This window comes from Rhinolophus sinicus, linkage group LG06 (assembly GCF_036562045.2).
Source record: "Rhinolophus sinicus isolate RSC01 linkage group LG06, ASM3656204v1, whole genome shotgun sequence".
NCBI lineage: Eukaryota > Metazoa > Chordata > Mammalia > Chiroptera > Rhinolophidae > Rhinolophus > Rhinolophus sinicus.
This window is the reverse complement of record NC_133756.1, coordinates 25830677-25851546: the sequence shown is the minus strand read 5'-3', so window position 1 is coordinate 25851546 and position 20870 is coordinate 25830677. Positions and strand designations below refer to the sequence as shown.

The 20870-nt window shown below is 41.1% G+C and overlaps 1 protein-coding gene across 12 annotated transcripts in view; it reads left to right on the top strand.

Annotated features, from left to right (window-relative positions):
* Nucleotides 1–20870, top strand: part of DAB1 (DAB adaptor protein 1) — a 1100137-nt gene that overhangs the window by 819528 nt on the left and 259739 nt on the right. For all 12 annotated transcript variants that reach the window (XM_019742545.2, XM_074334774.1, XM_019742544.2 and 9 more), the window contains one exon: nucleotides 14334–14536. In XM_019742545.2, coding sequence (XP_019598104.1) covers nucleotides 14470–14536 — 67 coding nt within the window. In that variant the 5' untranslated portion in view covers nucleotides 14334–14469. The remainder of the gene's footprint in view (nucleotides 1–14333; nucleotides 14537–20870) is intronic.

Here is a 20870-nt window from a genome sequence, read left to right as displayed (position 1 = left end):
TGAATATTTGGAAAAAACAGGTTATTTTTAAACAGGAAAAAATAGGATTGTGGGGATTTCAAAGATTTTGTGATTTTATTAATTTAGCTTTGTGGGGGACTTTCGTGACCCTCATTAGCACAGGGACAAAAGGAGATGCAAGAGAAATATACCATCTGTGCCATCAGGTGGCCTTCATGCTCATCAAGGGACAAGACTAGGTTGATGTAAAAAATGACAATTTATGCAAAGCAAGATGGTTTTATGGAAACATTGCGGTGTTTGGAGTCAGATGCTCTTGGGTTCCAGATTTGGATCCAGCCTAGAAATGGGCCCTGTGCTTCAGTTTCCACTACCACAAAATGGAATAATAATATTTACCTTCCCAGCTTGGGAAGATTAATGAGATGAGGCATGTACAACGCTCAGCATGGAACATGGCACATAGTGGGTTCTCACAAATGTAATTCTACTTTCCTCATTTCTCCTTTCTGTTTTTTACTCTGTCACAAGGTGTCATGAATGGGATGTAACTAACAAAGCAACAGTCTCACATATGTTTGTGTCTTTCCACAATGTCAGGCTTTGTTAAAAGAAAGCCATGGATCTAGTCCTACTGACTCGGTTTACCAAGGCATTAACCAAGGCTCCGGCCAGAAGATAGTCTCCAATAGTCTTAGTGGAGCAGTTTCACACAAGAGGGTCACACAGGTTTGTAAGCAATAGGGTTAGGCCAGGGAAACAGTCTTACGAAAGAAGGACGAGAGAGAGAGTCCAGTGTTCAGCGAGAGTCCCTACGCTGCTGGGGTGCGTAGTGTCGGGCATCAGGCCAGGCTGGTGAGCCGGTCAGGAGGCGAGGCTTCAAGGGCTCCGTCGGGACGAGCGCAAATGCGGCTCTCAGCTCCTCAGCCGAGGTCTGAGCCATGAGCCGTCACAGGGCTCTGATTTTATGCTCAAGACTGGGTGCGGTGCCCCCATCTGCAGTCTGATAAAGTCATTCAGATGGTCCCACTCCACCCTGCGTCTGGGGTTATCTGGTTAGGGCGTTCACTGGGTACACCTTTCCTGTGATGCTCTGGCCTGACTGTCCCTCTGTGACTGACAGAACTGTCCGAATTATTAGAGTCCGTTTCTCGTTCATAATTAATGCCGTGTACGACAGGGGACATGTCTTCATGAAGTTCCTTAGGGAGTTTGAAGAAGATGGGCTATGGCAGAATATTTTCCATGGAGGAGCATCTTTATTGGACCTTGGACAGGCTGTGTCTGCTTGCCCTTCCAGGTACACTCTCGGCTCGTCTGCACCCTCCTCTCCTCTCCCCGGAAGCCTAAACTGTGTGGACTGCGCCCAGGAGCTTCCTGTACCCCCGACCCCCTGCCGGGCCTCTTGGGATTATCCAATGCCCAGTTCCAGCAGGCAGCTGGAGGGTGGGAAGGATGAGAATGAAGTATATATTTTGCTCTGCTTTTGGGCTTTCTCTGGCTGGGTTGCCTTGGGCTTGCTGTATCCCAGACTGCAGGTCACTGCTCCTTTTAAGGCAACTATCTCTACAGGCTTCCCTCCCAGTGCTGTTGCCCCTCTTCCCTAACCCCTTCATTTCTAGGAGAGATTACAGTTCTGTGAGTCTGTCCCTGGGATACTGCACTGTCCTTTGGGGTTTCCCTTCAGCACAGCTCACCCTTGTGTAATGAATCCCTTTATTAACTCTTCTGGAATAATCCTGTTTTGAATGTGTCATCTCTTTCTTGGTGGGCTGAGTGTGAGTAGGTGAGGAGGTGTGACTTTGGATGACGGGGGTGTGCTCTGGGGTCTCTGACCAATACGAGCTGTACATGTATTTCATGTGAGGAGGACAAACGGAGCTGTGAGTTTGGGGCAGCGTGCTGGATTTGGAGCCTAAAGGTCAGGTGACGTTAACATATCAGATTTCATATCGCAGCAGAAATCGTTTCAGGTAATGGTTTTCTGATTCATTTTGACAGGCATGTATTGAAAAACTAATAGGGATATGTTATAGGAAATAAATATTGGAAGCGCCTCCTTTTTCCTTCCAAAGAATTATATACAAATGAAATAGAGGGGAGGGAAAGCAAATAAAAGTACTACAGGAGGCAATGTAGTACCAGGCAATTTGCATATCTTATTTATTCTACTCAGCTACCATACAGGGATAAGTTACCAATTTTTCAGCTTTACAGAGGTAGAAGTTGAGGCTCAAAGTCTTCAAGGGACTTGCAAAGGTCACCTATCTGGGACTTAGTGGAACCATGATTTGAAAACCCCAGGCAGGTCTGTGAGACTGTGATGTTCATATTGTTTAGTCTTTACCAGCTAATATATGAATAGTGATGCATTGAAGGGTTCAGATGAGAAGTATAGGTAAGTACACCTGAGTGAGAGCCTCAGGCTGTTTGTTGCAGCCCCACCCCCCACCCCCAGTAAGGAGGGGTGTGGCATTGTAAGGCCATGCTGAGCAATACGTTGGGGAGGAATTTTTCTAGAGTCTCAGAAATAGCCATACAGCCTGGCCTCACCGTAACTGGGGTATGATTTCATAATGGAAAGGATCCTGGCAGCCTCTCAGGGACTAGGGTATATTAGGGTACCTTGTTCCCATTGCGTTCCCTGCCATTGGGTACCCTCTGTTTCTGGTTTGACTGAAAATAACCTCTTTCTACTAATTATATATACAGAGGGTACCCAAAACATGTGTACACATTTTAAGGAAAGAAAAAACAATATTAAAATTGCAATACTCAATATGTACCAATACCAAAATTTGAATACAAGTCACGTTTGACTTCTGCAATTACAAGACGTGCTCAAAGTGGTTACCATGAGCGTAATTTTAATACAGTTTTTTCCTTTCTTAAAATGTGTATACATTTTTTTGGCACCCTCTGTATTTTCTCTACCTGGTGACTTCTGTGGTCTTTCCTTCTGCTAACTCATGACTTCTGATCAGTCATCCCGTTGCTGTCTCACAGCTTCTTCCTGTGTGTCTTTTCACTTCTGGTCCCATTACCACTGGACAGAAACTGTATTTATGAGTTCAAATTCTTGAGAGAGAGAATATGTATCCTTTCTCATATATCTGGTTTGGACCAACTCTTCCTGTCAGGCCACGATGCTGCAGCTGGTCAACCAGTGAATTGTCCTGGGGTAAGGAATCCACTCCTGGTTCAGTCAGCTGGGAGTCGGGTTAGGGAGTGGACATCTGTGAGGGCCATTATTCTATCCTAGCCCACCCTCTGACCCCCAAAGATTCACATTCAGCCCACATGCAAAATATATTCACAGTCTCTCAGTGATCTCATCAGTTCAAAACCTCAAATCTCATTGAAACCTCATCAGTTCAAAAGTCCATTCTCATTATCTAAATCTTCTAAATCATTTGGATGATTAGAGCACGGACATCTTTAGGGGGCCATTTTCCTGCCTACCACCAGCACTTACCACTATGTGATAAGCATTTGCTATAGATTATGTCATTTACGACATTCCCTGCCTCTGTCATGTATTCTCAGAGCCATCACATTTTGCAATGAATGCATTCAGTTTCCGTGGAGTTCAGTAAGGGGCCCAACTCTGCTGGACTGGGAAGTGGTGTCACAGTGGCCCTGACGGTGCATGTGAATTCTCTTAGCCATTAGGCTTGTGTTTCCCAAACTTTGCTGCATATTCACATCACCCGGGGAGGTTTTAAGCATCCCGATGCCCAGGTTGCACCTCAGAGCAGTTCAACAAGAATCCCGTGCTGGGAGACAAGCATCAGTATTTTTAATAGCTGCTCAGGTGATTTCTCTGTGCAGAAAAGTTTGGGAGCCTCTGCACTGCGCTGCCTTACTCTGGTGTGTAAGGGGTAGGGTGCACGGGAGGCTGCTGTGCAAGGGGAAGGGTGTGTGTAGTCAGGGAATCCGTCCCCTTGGAGGAAAGCTGGAGCTGAAATTCGAAGGTGTTTGCAGGGGCAACAGTGAGGAAGGAGTTTCATGGAATGGAAATGGTTTTTCATGTTGGTGATTTGCTCAGTATTTGCCCAGTGGGATTGAATTTGTATGTTTCTATGAGAAGGTTTAAATAAATACATTCACAAATCAGGAAACAGAAAAAAAGAGTTCCTTTGACTGAGCTTCCGTCCCCATATATGGTGTCATGCAAGGTGTCATGCGGGGTCTCTGGTCCCTCTCCCCACATAAGAACGCAGGACATGGCTAAGCCAAAAAGGAACACCCACGGAGCCATAGATAGGGCAGTCATATCACTATATTCTCGCTGGCGGCTGGGTTGGAGACACAGGAGGCAGGAGCCACACGATCCGCAATCCACACTCTGCCACACTACGCGCTTGCCGGCCACCATCTTCTTGCTAGCCCCCATTTGCTGCTAGCATAACCATGGCAGTTATATTAGTGTCCAGTGGCTCACTGGTTACAGCTGACGGCCAAGTAGCCACAGCTGATGGCCATCCAATCATAGTCGATGGCCATTTACTACCTGAGCCAGCACCTTTCCACGTGAGGCCGAGAGCCTGGAAACTGCACTCCTGGCTCTGTCACCGCATTGGCCCGTGTTGTTCTCTTGCCCATTGTCAACATTCAAGATAATGAAATGCAGCTAGTGAAAAGAGTCAATAATGGCAGTCTGTATTTTTGGTAAGTCAGCAGGGAAAGCTGCCAAATGCTGCATTTGTTTATTTGAAATCCCCTTTACTGGGAGGGACTCATTAAATACTTGTTTTGGGGTTTTTTCCCCAAGACCCTGGAGAATAGCAATAGTTCCCTGTCACTCAAAGACATTGCGGAGGGAACAGGGATCACACCGTAATAGAGGGTGTTCAGTTGTGAAAAGCAAATAAACAGCGTGTCTGCCTCCTCATCTGGCTGGCAGGGTTAAAATGAGTAACGGCATCCTGGCTGAAAAGCTGATGAGGGAGATGCCTCTGTAAGAGACATGTTGGGAAACAGGTATGAAGGCCACCTGAGGTCAGTCCCCAACCTTGGGAGGGCGTAGCAGCCACCAGACTTTGATTCATCTCTCTCTGTACCTCCAGCATGGAGAACAGGGCAGGCTGTGCACAGAGTAAGTGCGTAGGAAATGTATACTGAATTGAATTGATTTACAGAGCCTGTGATTGAATGGGCATGTGCTGCAAAAGTTGGGGATGTTTGCATTTTTACTTCTTTTCCTGAAGATTCATTTCTTTAGGGCATCTTTGGAAAGGAAAATTGAAGAGCATAAGCTTTGAAACTTAGTAGCACCTTTGATGCAACATTTCCCAGATGGCCTCCCTGCCCTCCCTGTCCCTGGCCTCAGACCTGCCGGTGATTCCTGAGCTAGCATCGCCTTGAAAGAACCTAAACTGTGTCAGTCACTCCCCTGTTAAATCACAGGTAGTCCCCTGTCACCTGCCAGTAGGCAGCCCCATCAGTGAGTAACTTTTGAACTCTGTATTCTGCATCAGCATATGAATTTTTATATATAAATTTACATACATATGCTACTGTCCATCTGCATAGTAAATTAATAAACTATTTCCTATTTTTTAAGATAAAAATAATTATAAGGAGATACAGCAGAGTTTGCTTTCTTCACCCCGGTGGATTTTCTCCCTGGGCTGCATGCTTCCTGTTTTGAAGACTATGGGATCCACAGCACCCCCATTTTAGAGATGAAGACATCGAGGCTCAGGGTGGTTGAGTAGCTTAAATGCCTAAAGTTACACAGGCAGACAGAGGTACAGGTAGGATTCCAATCCTGCTCCTCTGATCGCTTACTGCTTTAGTTTCTGCCACCTACTGATACATCTTTGTAAAATCAGAGGAGAGGATTTTAGAAGATTGGGCAGAAGTGGGGCTCCGAGTATTGAAAGAGTAATGGCATTATTTTAGGTTTATATATTTGCTTTTTCTGATACTCTAAGAGTTTATGTAATGAATTTTCATGGTGCAATAAATACTTAATGAAACTGTGATCCATTAGTTAAATGAAATGTTCCTAAATATGCCATGTTGCTGTCATATAAATTCCTTTAATAGTGCCGAAACCTGGTTCTGACTTGAGTTAGCCTTGAGTTTGATTAAAGAAATACATTTTGTTCTTCCTATCATCACCTTGCTGAAGGCTGACTGATACCTGAGAAATAACAGTGCCTGCCTTCCGGAACATAGCATTTTGTTTTTCCAAAAGTACTTTCACATAACTTTCATTCACATTTTTTTAATCCCATGAGTTACATTCAGCATTAACCCATTTTACAGATGAGTAAACTGATAAACTATGTAAATACATATTTTTTTTAATTTTAGAGTTTACCCTAGAAAAGCCAGACTACCAGATAGCTGTATCCCACTTATTTATTTTTCAATTTAGTTTAAAAAGCATGTTTTGTTCATAGAGAACTTCAAACAACTTGGGTTGCATTGTTTTGACCCTATTTAAAACTATCAGTACTAAATTATGCTTTAGCATTATGTTCTCAGCATAAATTAAGGGACATTGAAAGTTCCCTGTTGGATTTTTTTCTTCTTTTTTGTTTGTTTTTGTTTTTGTTTTTGTTTTTGTTTTTGTAGAGACAGTGCGGATGTTAATGCCCATGTACACACAGTGTTGATTTCATGAAAACCTGTAGGTTCTTTTTATTCTTCATTCATGGTTCAGAGAGGCAGGGAAGCTTTATTTGAGCATGGGCTTTCTGAAACCTACAACTGATCATATTTCCTTCTTTGCTTTGGCCTCCAGGAATCTCACAGATCAGCTGATAGCCTACCTTTTGCAACTGGACAGATTTTGGTACCTTAATCCTTGCTTCTGCCTTCACCTTCATTTCCAATCCTTTGTTCCCCTTTACTCCAGTTTTCCTCATTTATTAATTTTATCCTGTTATAGAGAATGGCTTTCTATAAAGCTTTCTGTAGACAGCCTGAAATTCTTTTTCTTCTTTCATAAGTCAGGTAAACGAGCAACACAGTGAAGATGAGCTCTCAGGCCAAGGCATGTCTTCTAAATCTCAGATTTTTCTCCCTTTTCTTCACACACACAGTTGTGGGAAAACAGTATTGATTAGGTTTATAGTAAATTCATTAATCTATCACCTGTGTGGCCTTCAGAGTTTTAAAGCCAGGGATATATTCTACCTGTGTATTATTTTTCTTGAAGGGTGATGGCTCTACATTTGCTGTGAGGATGGTGGTACTTTATCAGTAGAGAGAGATGTGGTGTCTTTGAATGTCAGTCTGCTCAAGTTCCCACCACATTTGCACTTCTGACACCCCCAGCAGTTTTTAATAAATATTGCCATTGGGTTCCAGCAAAACCTTATTCTTTCCTATTTTCTTGTCCCTGAAAAGAACAAATATGCAGAATGAGCGCATTTTAGGCATTTTTCAAATGGGCTGGATCAGCTCAGTAGCCTTGACTTACTGAAGAAGAAGAAAAGGAAAAGGGTTGACAAATTAAAGCCATGATCTCAGGGAAGGAGAGGGAGACGACCCAGGAAAGGCTGATGTTAGCTAAGTCATTAAAGGAGCTTGCAGTGATCTATGGGGCAGGTGGATGAAAGGTCTTAGTGGGCAAATTCCTGGCATGGAGGCATAGTCTGGAGAGGAGTCCAGAGCTCGGGAAGAAAGAGACCTGCTCGAAACAACTGTGATCCCGAGACTTCTGCCAAGTCAGGTAGTCCAGGCAGATATGGGGTGAAGTTGGAATCTGTAATGAGATGTGACAGCCACAAACTAATTTTAAATTCAGCTAGACTTGGGAATTAGAAATCATGCTGTCTGCGGAGCTGGAATGCGTCTGAACGTAAAAGAAAAGAGAGGCCAGAATTGGCTTTGTTGCATATCTCTGTGTGTTAGGATCTGAGCTAGGCCTTTCTTTTCTCTCTCTCTGTTTTTTTTTTTTTCTTTTTTTGGAAATAATCTCAAAACTATAGGAAAAAGTATAAGAACATACACAAATACTGTATTTCCTTTATTTAGATTCACTTATTGCTAATATTTTATCTCATTTGCTTTATCATTTGTGTATTCTATTTCTCTGACTGTATATGCATATATACACACATATATGCATATATATATGTAATTTTTTCCTGAATCATTTGTAAATAAGGTGCCTTATTCCTAAATACTTCGTCTGTATTCCCTAAGTATATTCTCTTACGTAACCACAGGAAAGTTATCAAATTAAATGAATTTAATATTGCTGCAGTATTTTTACCTAATTCAATATTCAAATTTATTAATTGGCCCAACAATTCCTTTGTAGCATTTCTTTGTTCTCCGGTGCGGGATCCTGTACTGGTATTGCATTTAGTTGTTGTATCTGTTTAGTTTCTCTTCATCTAAAATACTTCCACAGCCTACCTTTGTCTTTGATGACTACATTTTTTAAGAATACAGTCCTGTCACCCCGTCTTTAAATGCATAACCTGATTAGATTCCTGGCTAGAATACTACAGGTAGTGATGTGTTCTTTTCAGGGTGTCACAAGATAGTCTTCCGCCTCTCTTCGTTAATGTTAGTTCGGATAACCTAATTGAGGTGTTGTTCAGTTTCTCCGTTGTATAATCACTGATTTTTCCCTTGCAGCTATAAACAGTAAGTGAGAAGACACTTTAATCTGCAACTGTCCTGCTTCTCATCAAAAATGTTCCCTGGATTCAACATTTATTGAGGAGTCTTGCCTGACTAAACTTTATTTTGATGGCTGCAAAGTGTCGATTTTATACTCCAGCACTCCCTCCGTATTTACCAGACAGTGTTCCCTTTTATAATAGGATTCATGGGTTCCTATTTTTTCAGTGGTTTATTAGTTAATAGCATCCTTACCTTATATTGGTGTTTAAACTGTTCCAGATTAAGCCAGTGACACATCCTCTAAGATGTCCTTTGTATCCTTGTGACATTCTCCCATGAGCTGTGCTTGTTTGAGCACTTCTTTATTTTCTGGAATAACAAGATATTTCAGGCTCACCTTGTACCTGACCAGCCCAGTTCTGGAGTCATCGCTTTCTCCAAGAACCCCCAGTTCCTTTTAAGAGGCAATGGTAATATAAACCAAAATCTAGGTGTTAGGTATCACATTGGTCTGAGGTATCTTTGCCCTAGATCCGTTCAGTGAACAGAACTCGAAAATATATGCATATAAGCTCATGTATACATACACACATACACAGACGCATGTAGATTTTGTAAATCATGAGTTTACCCTGAAATCTCCAATTTCCATTCTATCCCCACAGTATTCTTTCCTGCCTTCCCTCTCATTTTAATGTTTCTTCTTCCATAATGAGAACCTTTGCTCTCAGGAATATCAAAACATGTATCCTTTGCTCAATCCTGTAATACATCTAAAATATTTTCATAATTGCTTTGCTCATAACACTACCAAAAAGCCTACTAAAAAGAGTTTGAGGTTTGTTTGCAGCTCCCCCTGACCCAACCCTGCCCAAGACTGAGTGTAAACAGTCAAATTCTGTGGCCATAAATTATTTGGATTTGTTCTTTCTTTCCCCTCCAGCGATTGTGTTTATGAAGTTCATTTGAAATACAAGTGGATTAATTTGTTTCAGTCCACTCTTGAGTTTTAGCCTTGCCCCCCCTCACTTCCTATCCCTGTTAATTTAATTTTTTTTTTCCAAAAATGTAGACTATTAATATGCTGCCAAATGGAAATTATGTACAAAGTTATACTCTGAGAAGTATCACCCTTTGCCATATCTGTCTACCGGTCACCCAGTCACTCCACCACCCAGGCTCTCCCATGTAGAAAAACAGCTTCACTGGTTTCTGATTTGTTTGCCCTGTGTTTCTATTTGTAAAGAGACGCAGATGTAGATCTCCCCCTTTCTTACACAAAAGGCAGCATTCTGTACGTGGAGCTAGGCGTCTGATGTCCCAGACCTCATCATTCTTCCAAATCTTGCCTACTTGGTTGTTATCTTTCCATTTTACTGATAAGGAAACCGAGGCTTCTCACCCATACTGTTGCAAACCTTTGTGCCACGTTGATAAACGGTCTGTCTTCGGTGCTTTCTATTTTGGGTAAAGCTGGTGAAGATGCCCCCACTCACAGAACATGCTGGTAGTGGCATGTACTTTGTAACCTGTGGAGTTGCTGCTACTCAAACCCAAAGTCTTGGTTCTGGGAATACTACCTCCTCTTCATCTGGTTTTTAAGGCTGGGTTGTCCTTTTAGACTAGAATTTGTAGTAGGCTTAGCATATCACACAAGGCTTAAATCTGGGTGTGAGACCTGGCTGGGAAGTTTTTATTTTATTTTTAAATTCAGGTGAAATTCGTATAACAACATTAACCATTTGAGTGTGTATGTCCAGTGGTATTTATCGCATTCATGCTGTGGGGCAACCATCACCTCTATCTAGTGCCGAAAACATTTTCATCACCCCCAAAGGAGACCTTGTAGCCAATAAGCAGTGACTCCCCCTGTGGTGAGTTGCCTGGCAACCGCTGAGCTGTTTTCTGTCACTGTGGATGTATCTGTGTTGGCTATTTCATATAAATGGAACCAGACAACATGCGGTCTAACTTCTTTGACTTGGTGTGATGTTTTCAAGGTTCAGTACTTCATTCCTTTACGTAGCTGAATAATATTCCATTGTATAGATACACCACATTTTGTGCATCCATTCACTAGCTGGTGGACATCTGGGAGGGTTCTGAGTTAAGTTGGGGAGAAGAGTGATTTGTACCCTGCCCTGTGCTGTGCTACTTATTAGTCATGTGACTGTGGCTAAGCCACTAAACTGGCTTGTGCCTCACTTTCTTCATTTGTCAAGTGAAGATAATAATAATATCTTCAGGTTATTGAAGGATTGAATAAGATAATACACAAGAAGTTGATAGCATAGTACATGGTGGGCCCTCATCAACAGTAGCTTATTTTACGATAGGATCGTGCAAGGGGAGGGGACGTTGGGGAGGAAAGTACACAAATTTGTGTGTCGGGGGGTGTTTTAGTATGTGTTCATTCTCTTGTAGCTGCTCAAACCTTTGTGCTTGGTTGTTGTTATTATTAGCATTATTTTAAAGTCCTATCTGTTTGCTCTGCTTTATGGATTGGTGTCCCCCACCCCTGGCCCCCCAATCCCTGAACACAGGATTTTACATTTAGAAGCAGTTCACTAGACAAAATGTCTGTAGTGGAATGTTACATAATTCACACTTAGATTTGAAGAGCTCATTATAAAAAACCTGACACACTTCAGGAATATTAAATTACTGCAGATTGTGTGGAGCAAAGAAACATTATTGAAGCATTTCAAAATTCTAGGCGAGCCTGAATTTAACTGATAGGGTTTCACGGCTTTTGCTGGGGGAAAATGATTTGAGTTGTCACATGGTTTCTGGCTCTAGAGGACTTTAATCTCCTTGATTACAAAGAAACGAATTTCCTAAATAATCTGGAGTTACTTCACAGCATTTGCTCAACCTCTGGCTTTTGGAAAATTAAAAGGGGAGCCAGGGTCCCGGCCATGGTACGTTCTCTCTGTAGTACAGCTCCCTTATTTAAGTTTTTATTCAAAATGATGCTGGTTCCCTTTCATTATTGATATACGAATGTACTTCAGAAATTCACAAGTAATGCTTATAACACTTGAACACAATCACATTTTGTTGAACAGGTGACGCTGGAGATACAGAATAGGGACAGGTGCTGTAATTGTCACTTATAAAGTTGAAGGGGAGAAAGTGGCCCACATCCAATCTAGTTTTATACATTGACTTTGAAGAGTGCTTGAAATTGTGTAAAATACACATATTTCAGCTCATTTCTGTCTTTTTGGATTAGGTACCTACTGTGTGCAAGACCAGCATGATAGAAATGTCTTAGATTCGATCATTTTCTGCAATTTGTCCTTGGAAAGCAGATTTAACCTACCTTGGTTTCCTCCTCTGTGGAAGGAGGATAATAAGATGACTTGTAGCCACATATCAGCCATGTGACCTTGAGCAATTAACAAAGGAAACTATTAATGCCTAATATTTATCAAGTGCTTACGAGAAAATGTGCAAGGTACTCTTCCAAGCTTGTTACACATGTGATCACAATTTCACCAGCAGTTTTATGAAGTTGATATTGTTATCCCCATTATACAGATAGAGAAACTAAGGCAAAGGGTTGAGTGACTTCCTCATTATCACATTGCTTGTAAGTGGATCAAACTATGAAGCTGGCCAAACATCAGATCATGACATAAGTAGGGAGAAATTCCATTTAACAGAGAGATCAGAAAACCATTCTGCATGAGATACCTCTTTGAACTGAAGCTTAAGGGGGTTGATAGAATGTCAAGGCAGACTTGAAAAGAAAGATTCTATAGAAAGGTAGCACCCAAGGGAAAATTGGGAAGATGGGAAAGTATAAGACTTACATTTCCTCTTATTAGTTTGGTTGTTACTTTCAAGCCTCCTTGTACACGCTGGTCCTTCTGCCTGAAACAACCATTCATTCCTTTGTTATACATGCATTTATTGAGTAGCCATTGGTCCTTTCCCTTATCATGCACTTGACAGAAGCATCATTCTTCAAGATCCCACAGCGTAGGGCTCCTCTCTGAAGCTTGATTGACTCTTCCAAGCAAAGATCAGTAGTTGATCCTTTGTGCTCAACTACTGAGAGTATGCCAGGTGTTTGTCTGCTTTAGTTCTGGCTACGTGTATTGCAGTCCCTTACATGACTGACACCTCTGCTAGACTGAGCTCCTTTGAGGACAGGAACCAGGCTTTGACTGTCTACTCTTGGCCAGCATGGTTGCACAGTAAATGTCTGTTGACACGAAGGAGCCAGGATTTGCACCTCTCCTGTAATAGATAGGTGTTGCAATGAAATGATAAATATCATAAATAAAATTAATTATGTCCATCTATGACCGGGTTTTGTGACTCTCATCTCTTATGAAATGCTGTCTTTTGGGGGAGGGGAGAGGTTAGGAAGGGCAGTGCAGGCTAACGGAATGGCATGGAAACCAAAATGGCAAGAAGAGTTTTCATTTTCTATAAATAATCTTATGGACCCCATTCTAGAGAGAGAACTTTTTGTTTTCCTTAGTTGTAGCCTTAGGTCCTCTAGTGCAAGCACCTTTCATTCAGGGCTAGTGTGCTCTTCAAAAAAAATAGCTCATTAAAAACAAACCAGGGAACCTATCGTATTCATGTGGCTTTTATGTTGGCCTTCCAGTTAAGCCATCTTTAGTTGTCTTGATGGAGCGGTTTGGGTCATTACCCTTTTTGCGCTGACACTGGCATTCTAGGTCCGCCTTTTTCAAGTACACAGTTCTAGATCTGTGGATGAGCTAAGGATTGGCTGCTCCATTTGAAGATCCATTTCTAGTAGCCTGATCAGCCAAGCTCGATCAGAGCCTAGGCAGCTACGCCATAGTATAATATCATCTTGATACTATTTAAAAAACGGATAACTAGTGAAATGTTTATTTTCAACTAAACTCTCAGATATAACTATCAGATAGGTAGTGACTGGAAAAAGACTGTTGGCCTGACCCAGGGAATACGTTCATTCAATTTAATGAAAGCAAATGAGTTAATATATGTGAAGGAGTAGCTAAGGGCATAGTATATAGTGAGTGCATGGTAAATACTAGCTGTAATTGAAGTGGTTATAGTCCTATTATTATCTCTTCCCAGAAGAGTGTCTGAACTTAACAGTACTTAGCAGTGTGCAATGCATATCTATTAAAGAAAGAATGAATGAAATGTGTATCTACTTCTTTTTCTCCCCACGTTAAATGCTTGTCTGCTCTTATAGCTGGGGCGGGGGGCGGGGGCTGACATAAAAATTGGCTTGCTGGAAAGTTTCTCAGCCCCATTTGTCACCTTACCCTTGGAGCCCAATTCTGTGTCAACTCCATGCCTGCCTCTGCTGCCTGCCAGTGAGGGACCAACACAGGTCACTTCCCTATGATCTGCTTTAGCTGTCACGACTCTGATCAAGCCTGGCTGATGGATGAGTGCCCCACTATTGGAAATGTCTCCACAGGGCTGCTCAGGAAATATGCCTGTGCTGTGTTTTCTGGGTGGCATCTCGTGCCTGAAAAGGAGAAACATGGAAAACAAAGAGTTAGGGGTTGCCCTTGTTGAACATCCAGGGTTTCAGAGATCTGAGTTACCCAGTTGGAGGAACAGTTTTGCAGGTAGGGCTCTCATTCCTTTTGCTGTGGACCCGTCCACGACTTGATGAAGTCATGAGAGCCGTTTGTACATGGAGACCAAGATTTTCCTGTTTTTGTATGTGTGCGTCTTCATTTGTTCCCCCTCATTTCTGTTTCACTTCAAAAGGGCAATGGTTCTGAATGTTCTCTTCCCTTGATTTGCAGCACTCGAAAAGAGTGAATGAAATGTGCAGCTCGGGGTGTCGTTTCTGAAGGGCGGAGTTGTTGTCTTGGAGAAGAGTCCTCAATGATCCTGGCCGAGGCCCGGGATCTGTGTGAAGTGGACTAAGGATTTAGTAGGATGTCAACTGAGACAGAACTTCAAGTAGCTGTGAAAACCAGCACCAAGAAAGACTCCAGAAAGAAAGGTAGGACCGAATTTGATTCTTTCTTAATGGCTACTTGTCCATACAGGAATGAGTTTGTATCTCTGGAATGATATACAGTACTGTCTTTAGGATCACGTATATATTTTTAATAGTCATCAGCTTTATTTACTATGTTGTTGTTGTGTGGCTTTTTTTTTTTCTGTGCTCATTGTATAATATTTGAATGGCTCTCCATTATTCTCTGACTAAAATGCAAAATTCTTTTCATAACGTATAAAGCCCTTCCTGATTTACCTTCTAGCCCATCCCTCCATCAAGATCTCTGCCTAACCACCCCTTCCCCTCACCATTTAACTCTGCCTACCCTCCAGGCATTCTGTCTGTTTTTATTCACCTTTGCATATTATCAGTGGTTCTCCCAACTGCAGAGCGCCAGAATCACATGGAAGGCTTGTTAAAACACTGACAGCTGAGTCTCACCCCCAGAGTTTTGGGTTCCCTAAGTCTAGATCTAGGATGGGACCCTGAGAGTTTGCATTTATAACAAGTTGCCAGAGATACAAGGATTGTATATTTTATGATGGTGATGATGTTGGTTCAGAGACCAGACTTTAGAACCACTGGAATCTTATTAATCTAGCCTGAAATCCTTTTGTCACTCCCCACTTTGTTCTAGATGGACTCCTACTTATCAGTGTTCAGGTGTAAGCTTGGTGGGAGCTCCTGGGGTGGGGGGCGTTCCTTACTCTCTGAATGGGGTTACTTGCTCTTGTTTGTTTTGCACTCTGTTAGCATCTCACGTGCTTACACCTGCCCTGCATTTTTTTTTTTTTTTTTTTTTTTTTTTTTTGTCGTCTGTACTATACACCCCTTCAGAACTGGACCTCTTGTTCACCCTTGAACTCCCAACACTTAGAAAGTGCATTATACAGGGAAGGCACATAGATATCTGGTAATGAACACCGGCGTGCCTAGTGGGATAATAAAATAATTCTATCACTTTTCATGTTTTCTGAAGAATTTGGTCCTGTGGCTTTATGGCCATACCTTTTAGTATGTCCCCCTGTTGTAATTGGATGCAAGCAACCTCTTGCTCTGTGTGTGTGTGTGTGTGTGTGTGTGTGTGTGTGTGTGTGTGTGTGTTCTCTCTGCGGTTTTGGCTCTTTTCCTCCCCTGCCTTCTCAGCTGCATAGAAGAGGGTTAATAGAGCTCTCTTTCAGGTCTTGGAATCTGTCAATATGGGCTTGCAGACCCAGATGCCCTTGGTTGCTTTGTATAGGCAGTGATTTGTTCGAGACGTCGCTGTGCCTGCCCAGTCATGTTTTGTGATGGCATTTGTCTGACACTCTATAGGAAGCAAGGGACATAAACATAATGCATATGCAGACTTTGGATAGCCAAAACCCAGGGAGGACTATAAATTTTGCTTTAGGTGTTTATTTGAAACACAAATATTTTGGATGCTGTCTATTTTAGTCCCTAAAACTTAATGTAAACCTTGTTTTTCGTTTTTTGTTTTTTTAAATGCATTGTGGTCTAAGAATAATAGAAGGAAAGCCAGTGGGTGAGAGCACAGGTCTTGGGAGAACTGCTACATGGGGGGAAAAAATTGCAGAGCCCGGTATGTACTAGAATTCAAATCCTTTTTCAGTGGAAACTGACAAGTTATATTTTTGCTTCAAATTTAACCTTTCCACTACACTTGTGCTCTTGAATGCTTAATGCATTAAAAATTGTATCTTAGTGAACATCTTTTCATTCTTAATTTTAACATGCAAAACCAGAAATATTCTAAAGAGAGGATTCAGGTTTTCAGAACATTGGCTCAGTTGAGGACTTGGAGTGGGAGCGTGAAGGTGACCTTTGTGGATCCTCCTCATCTTCACATTCTAAGAAGCTCTAAAGCCAGCACAATACGCATGCAACGGGTGTCCTCTAGTGAGTGGCTCGTACTGTGGAGTCTGGCCAGGTCGATCTGGGTCAAATTCTGGCTGCACCATTTCCTAACTATGTGACTTTAGAATATTAACTCTCTGAGCTCCAGTTTCCGCTCCGATAAAATAAGATTATAACAGTACAAACCTCAAAGCCTCACTATGAAGATTAATTGAAATAAGGTAAATACACCACAGTACATGGCATATAGTAAAGGCTCAACAAAATGTAGCCTTGTTTCTCGTTTTCCTCTTTTTCTTCACCCTCCTCCTTCTGTCATTACCTCTTCTCACCTCCTCCCTTTCCTATCACCTTTCTTCAGTCTCCCTCCTCTCCCTTCTTTTCTCTGTTCTCTTATCCTATTTCCACCCCCTCCTCCTCCTCTTTCTCTTCTTCTTCTTCATCATCATCATCATCATCGTCCTCTTACATTATTTTCTCTTATCTCATCATAGAGGGGATCTTAAACAGTATATAGCCGATCTGTCCCAGAGCAAGATTTTAAAAATTGTTTGTAATTATGCAACAATGATAAACCCTCTTTATTCTCTATATACGTGTCGGGCCCAAGGCACTATGGAAACACACTCATACATTACGGTGAGAAAGAGAATGTGCTGGTAACAGGAATAATAATTCACTTCTTGTTCTTCAGTTCTGACTATGGAATAGTAAATATTCCATTAAACAAATATTGGACACTAGATCAAAATAAGTAGAACTTTAAAAGGAAATACACAATTTATATATCAGTCTTGAATCTTGAATATAATTGTATTGCTCAACTCTTTCACTAATATTTTTTCCAACTCCACTTTGATTTTTCTGTGGAGGCAACATATAACCTCATGAGTAAGTTTCTGTCTTCCTCTGCAATCCTTAAGTACCGTGTTTCCCCAAAAATAAGACCTTGCTGGACAATCAGTTCTAATGCGTCTTTTGGAGCAAAAATTAATATAAGACCTGGTATTATATTATATTTTACTTTATTTTATTTTATTTTATATTTTATAAGCTCCGGTCTTGTATTATAGTAAAATAGACTGGGTCTTTTATTGATTTTTGCTCCAAAAGACACATTAGAGCTGATTGTCCATCCAGGTCTTATTTTCAGGGAAACACGGTACTTCTTTTTCTTGTCTTACTGCATTGGCTAGGTCTGTCGGCACAATATTTAGTGATAGTAGGTATCCTAATCTTGTTCTTAAATTAATCGAAGTGTTTCTCAATTACCTGTGTGATACTGAAGTTTTTTCTAAATTTCTTTATTAGTTCTCCTTTATTTATCAATTTCCAGGAAATAGTTTTTCAATCCTGAATTTGCATGTTGAATTTGATCATATGCTTTTTCTATATTTATTTCAATACATATTTTATTTTTCTATTTTAATTTATCTTGTGGTGGATTTCACTGATAGATTTTTCTAATTTTCATTCCTGAGGTAAATTCTATTCATTCATGATGTATTGTTTTCTGTATTACTTCTTATACGTGAATTTGATTTGTTGATATTTTACTTAGGATTTTGATATCCATATTCATCAACAAGATTGATATATAACTTTCTTTTCTTGAATAGTCTTTTTGCCTGGTATTAGTCAAAGTTTATAACCTCATATAATGCTTTTGGTAGTAAGGAAATACTGAATAATACTTAAACCTCTTTCTGGAAAAAAAATATATATACTATACTATATTTTAGTAATTTCATTTGACTTTTTTTAAAAAAAGCTATATATGCTTGTTACTGAAAATTAGAAACAGCAAAGTAGCATACATAATCCCATCAATCAAAAGTAACTACTATTAACATTCTAAGTTACTTCCTTCTGAACTGACTTTTCAGAATAATATGTGCTTGAGATCATATTATTCATACAATTTTATATCCTGCTTTGTTTTTGACATATATCCAAAGTATATTTTTCATATTATTATATGATATTACAGACTAGAAGAGTTCTCCTCCCCCCCACCACGTGGCAAGATTTAGATAGTTCCCAGGGAAGGTATTCTATTCCCTAAAAAAGAATACCTCACAATATGGGTCATCTATTGTGAGAAAGAGTGGGATAAAGAAAGTTAAGAGGTCCTTTGGAATTTCTCAAAAACCTATCACCCCAATTCTTTAACCCAACCTGTTGAAAGCAAGTCAGACAGTTTTAAATACAAGTCAGACAGGGGCATATTTCACCATAAAATGAGTTTCTAGACAGGCCATCTATGAGATGTAACTAGAATATTCACAATACAAATAAGGTAGGGATGAAAGTAGTGAGAAAGAAAGTTGTTTTCTTCGTTTCATTTTTATTGGATTGTGTCCCTGACACATACAGCTTGTCACACGGTGCATATTCCAGGAGTGGAATTTGATGGGGCACTGGAGGATGTATATTTTCAAGTTCGTTACCTGCCATCAAAAGGGAGAAGAGTTCACACAGTGCTTATTACTTGAAGCCCCAGAATTAGGCCACCTAGTAGAAGACTATGGTAAAGGAGTGGGTCCCATGATGAGCAGATGCAGACACTTCTGGGGGCACTGCCTGGAGTTTCTCAGTCACCCCATCTGGCAGCTTAGTGTAGCAGAAAGAGCGCTAACTTTGGATCCGGACAGACCTGGTTTTTAATATTAACTCTTCTCCTTACCTGCTGTGTAACCAGAGATGGCTTATTTAGCCTCTTTGACACTTATCTTTAAGAGTGAGAGTGTGTGTGTGTGTGTGTGTGTGTGTGAGAGAGAGAGAGAGAGACAGAGAGAGAGAGAGAGAGAGAGACAGAGACAGAGACAGAGACAGAGACAGAGAGAGACAGAGAGACTTGTCATCAGAAGGCCAAGAGAGATATCCTGGGTAAAGGGCCACTTGGGATCTGCAACATGGCACTGGCTTGGTCAGTGGTGCCCTTTCGGACCTCTTCTTTGTGAGATTATAGTTCAGCATTGTCTCCTGGTTTTTTAGAAACACCTAGAAATAAACTTATTCACTTTCCTTCTATTTATATTAGAGCTGTACCCAAGAATCATGAGTTAACAACAACAACAACACATTACCTTATTTATTCTCAAAAAGATTTGGCTCCAAAAATCAAGACACTGATTGGATCCAGGAGAAGTTGGTGGTCACGTGGCAGCTGCCTTGGCTTTGCAGCTGAGTTTGAAGCCTGGCTCTGTGCCTCAGTAGCTGTGAGAACTTTTGGCAGTTTGCTTAGAAAATTCTGGTCAATGTTGGTTAAGGAATGGTTTCAGTAATGCCATACTCAGATTCCTGATCCTTAGACTGTTGGTTAGCCCTGGAAAGTAACCCGTTAATGGTAGCTTACCATTTAGGAGCTTATAAGGTGCGATTGTATTCATTATCCCATTGGCTCCTTAGGACCCTGAGATATGCTTTTTACAAAGTATGTTTCTCAGGCCTGGGGTGCAGAACTGCTGTTTCATTGCTCTTGTGCTGCAGGGGAGGCAGCCTGAGGTCGGCCCACACACTGGATTTGGGCTCACGTCCCAGGTCCCCCACTCTGTCACTCCACTCTTTCAACCCTCTTCACTTTTTGAGCTTTAGATTCCTCAGGCACCAAATGGATATCGAAATTATATTTGTTCAGCCAAATTTGAAACATAGAAGAGGCTCTGACTAATTAATGTGAAGTTCTGATTAGTTAATGAATTGATTGATTGATTAGTTCTTTTGTCCCTGAACACTTACCTCGTGCTAGCCAAGGGCCCTGGTGGCACTCAGTGTTCTGGGGGACAGAGAAACACCTGGAAAGGGGACTCAGAGTCCAGTCAATTCATGTAGTTGAAGAACTTCTACCTCGAGAGGCCCTTCTGATTTTCGTAGGTCTCATCCTTCCCTGAAAAGAAATATTTTTCTCTCCCTTGCCCCTTCTATTCATTCTCAGTCTGTTACTGTTCATAAAATGTATTTTATTTTTTTACTCCAATGTATATTTATTTATTAAATATTACGTTTGTCATAGTAAAGAAAATTCTTATGAAAACGCTTTTCACTGCTTTCCTGACCAAAAGCAAGTGAATTTTCATCTTAATAAACACAACTAACACAATACTCTGAAAGTCTGTATACACTGAAACATGAATAGGTTCTCTAGAAGCTGACATGCATAAAAGCTTGTAAGGAATTAGTGTCTGGGGCTGTGCAGAGCCGTTTTCTCACAGGTGAGGTCTCAAAAGGGGAACGACTTGCCCACAGCCACTCAGTTGGTCAGTGGCAGAGCCTGGGCTGGAGCCCAGGGATGACTCCCTGGCTGTTGATGTTTCAGCTCAATAGATTTCAAACAACTTATGTTCTTAGGAATAACCTCTTAGTATGTTTGTTTTCTCTTCTTTATACTGAAGACTCTTGGAAGAGCTCATGCTTTAGAATTAGACAAAATTAAGTTTGAGTCAAGTTCTCAGCACATTTTCTACTTGTGTGTCTC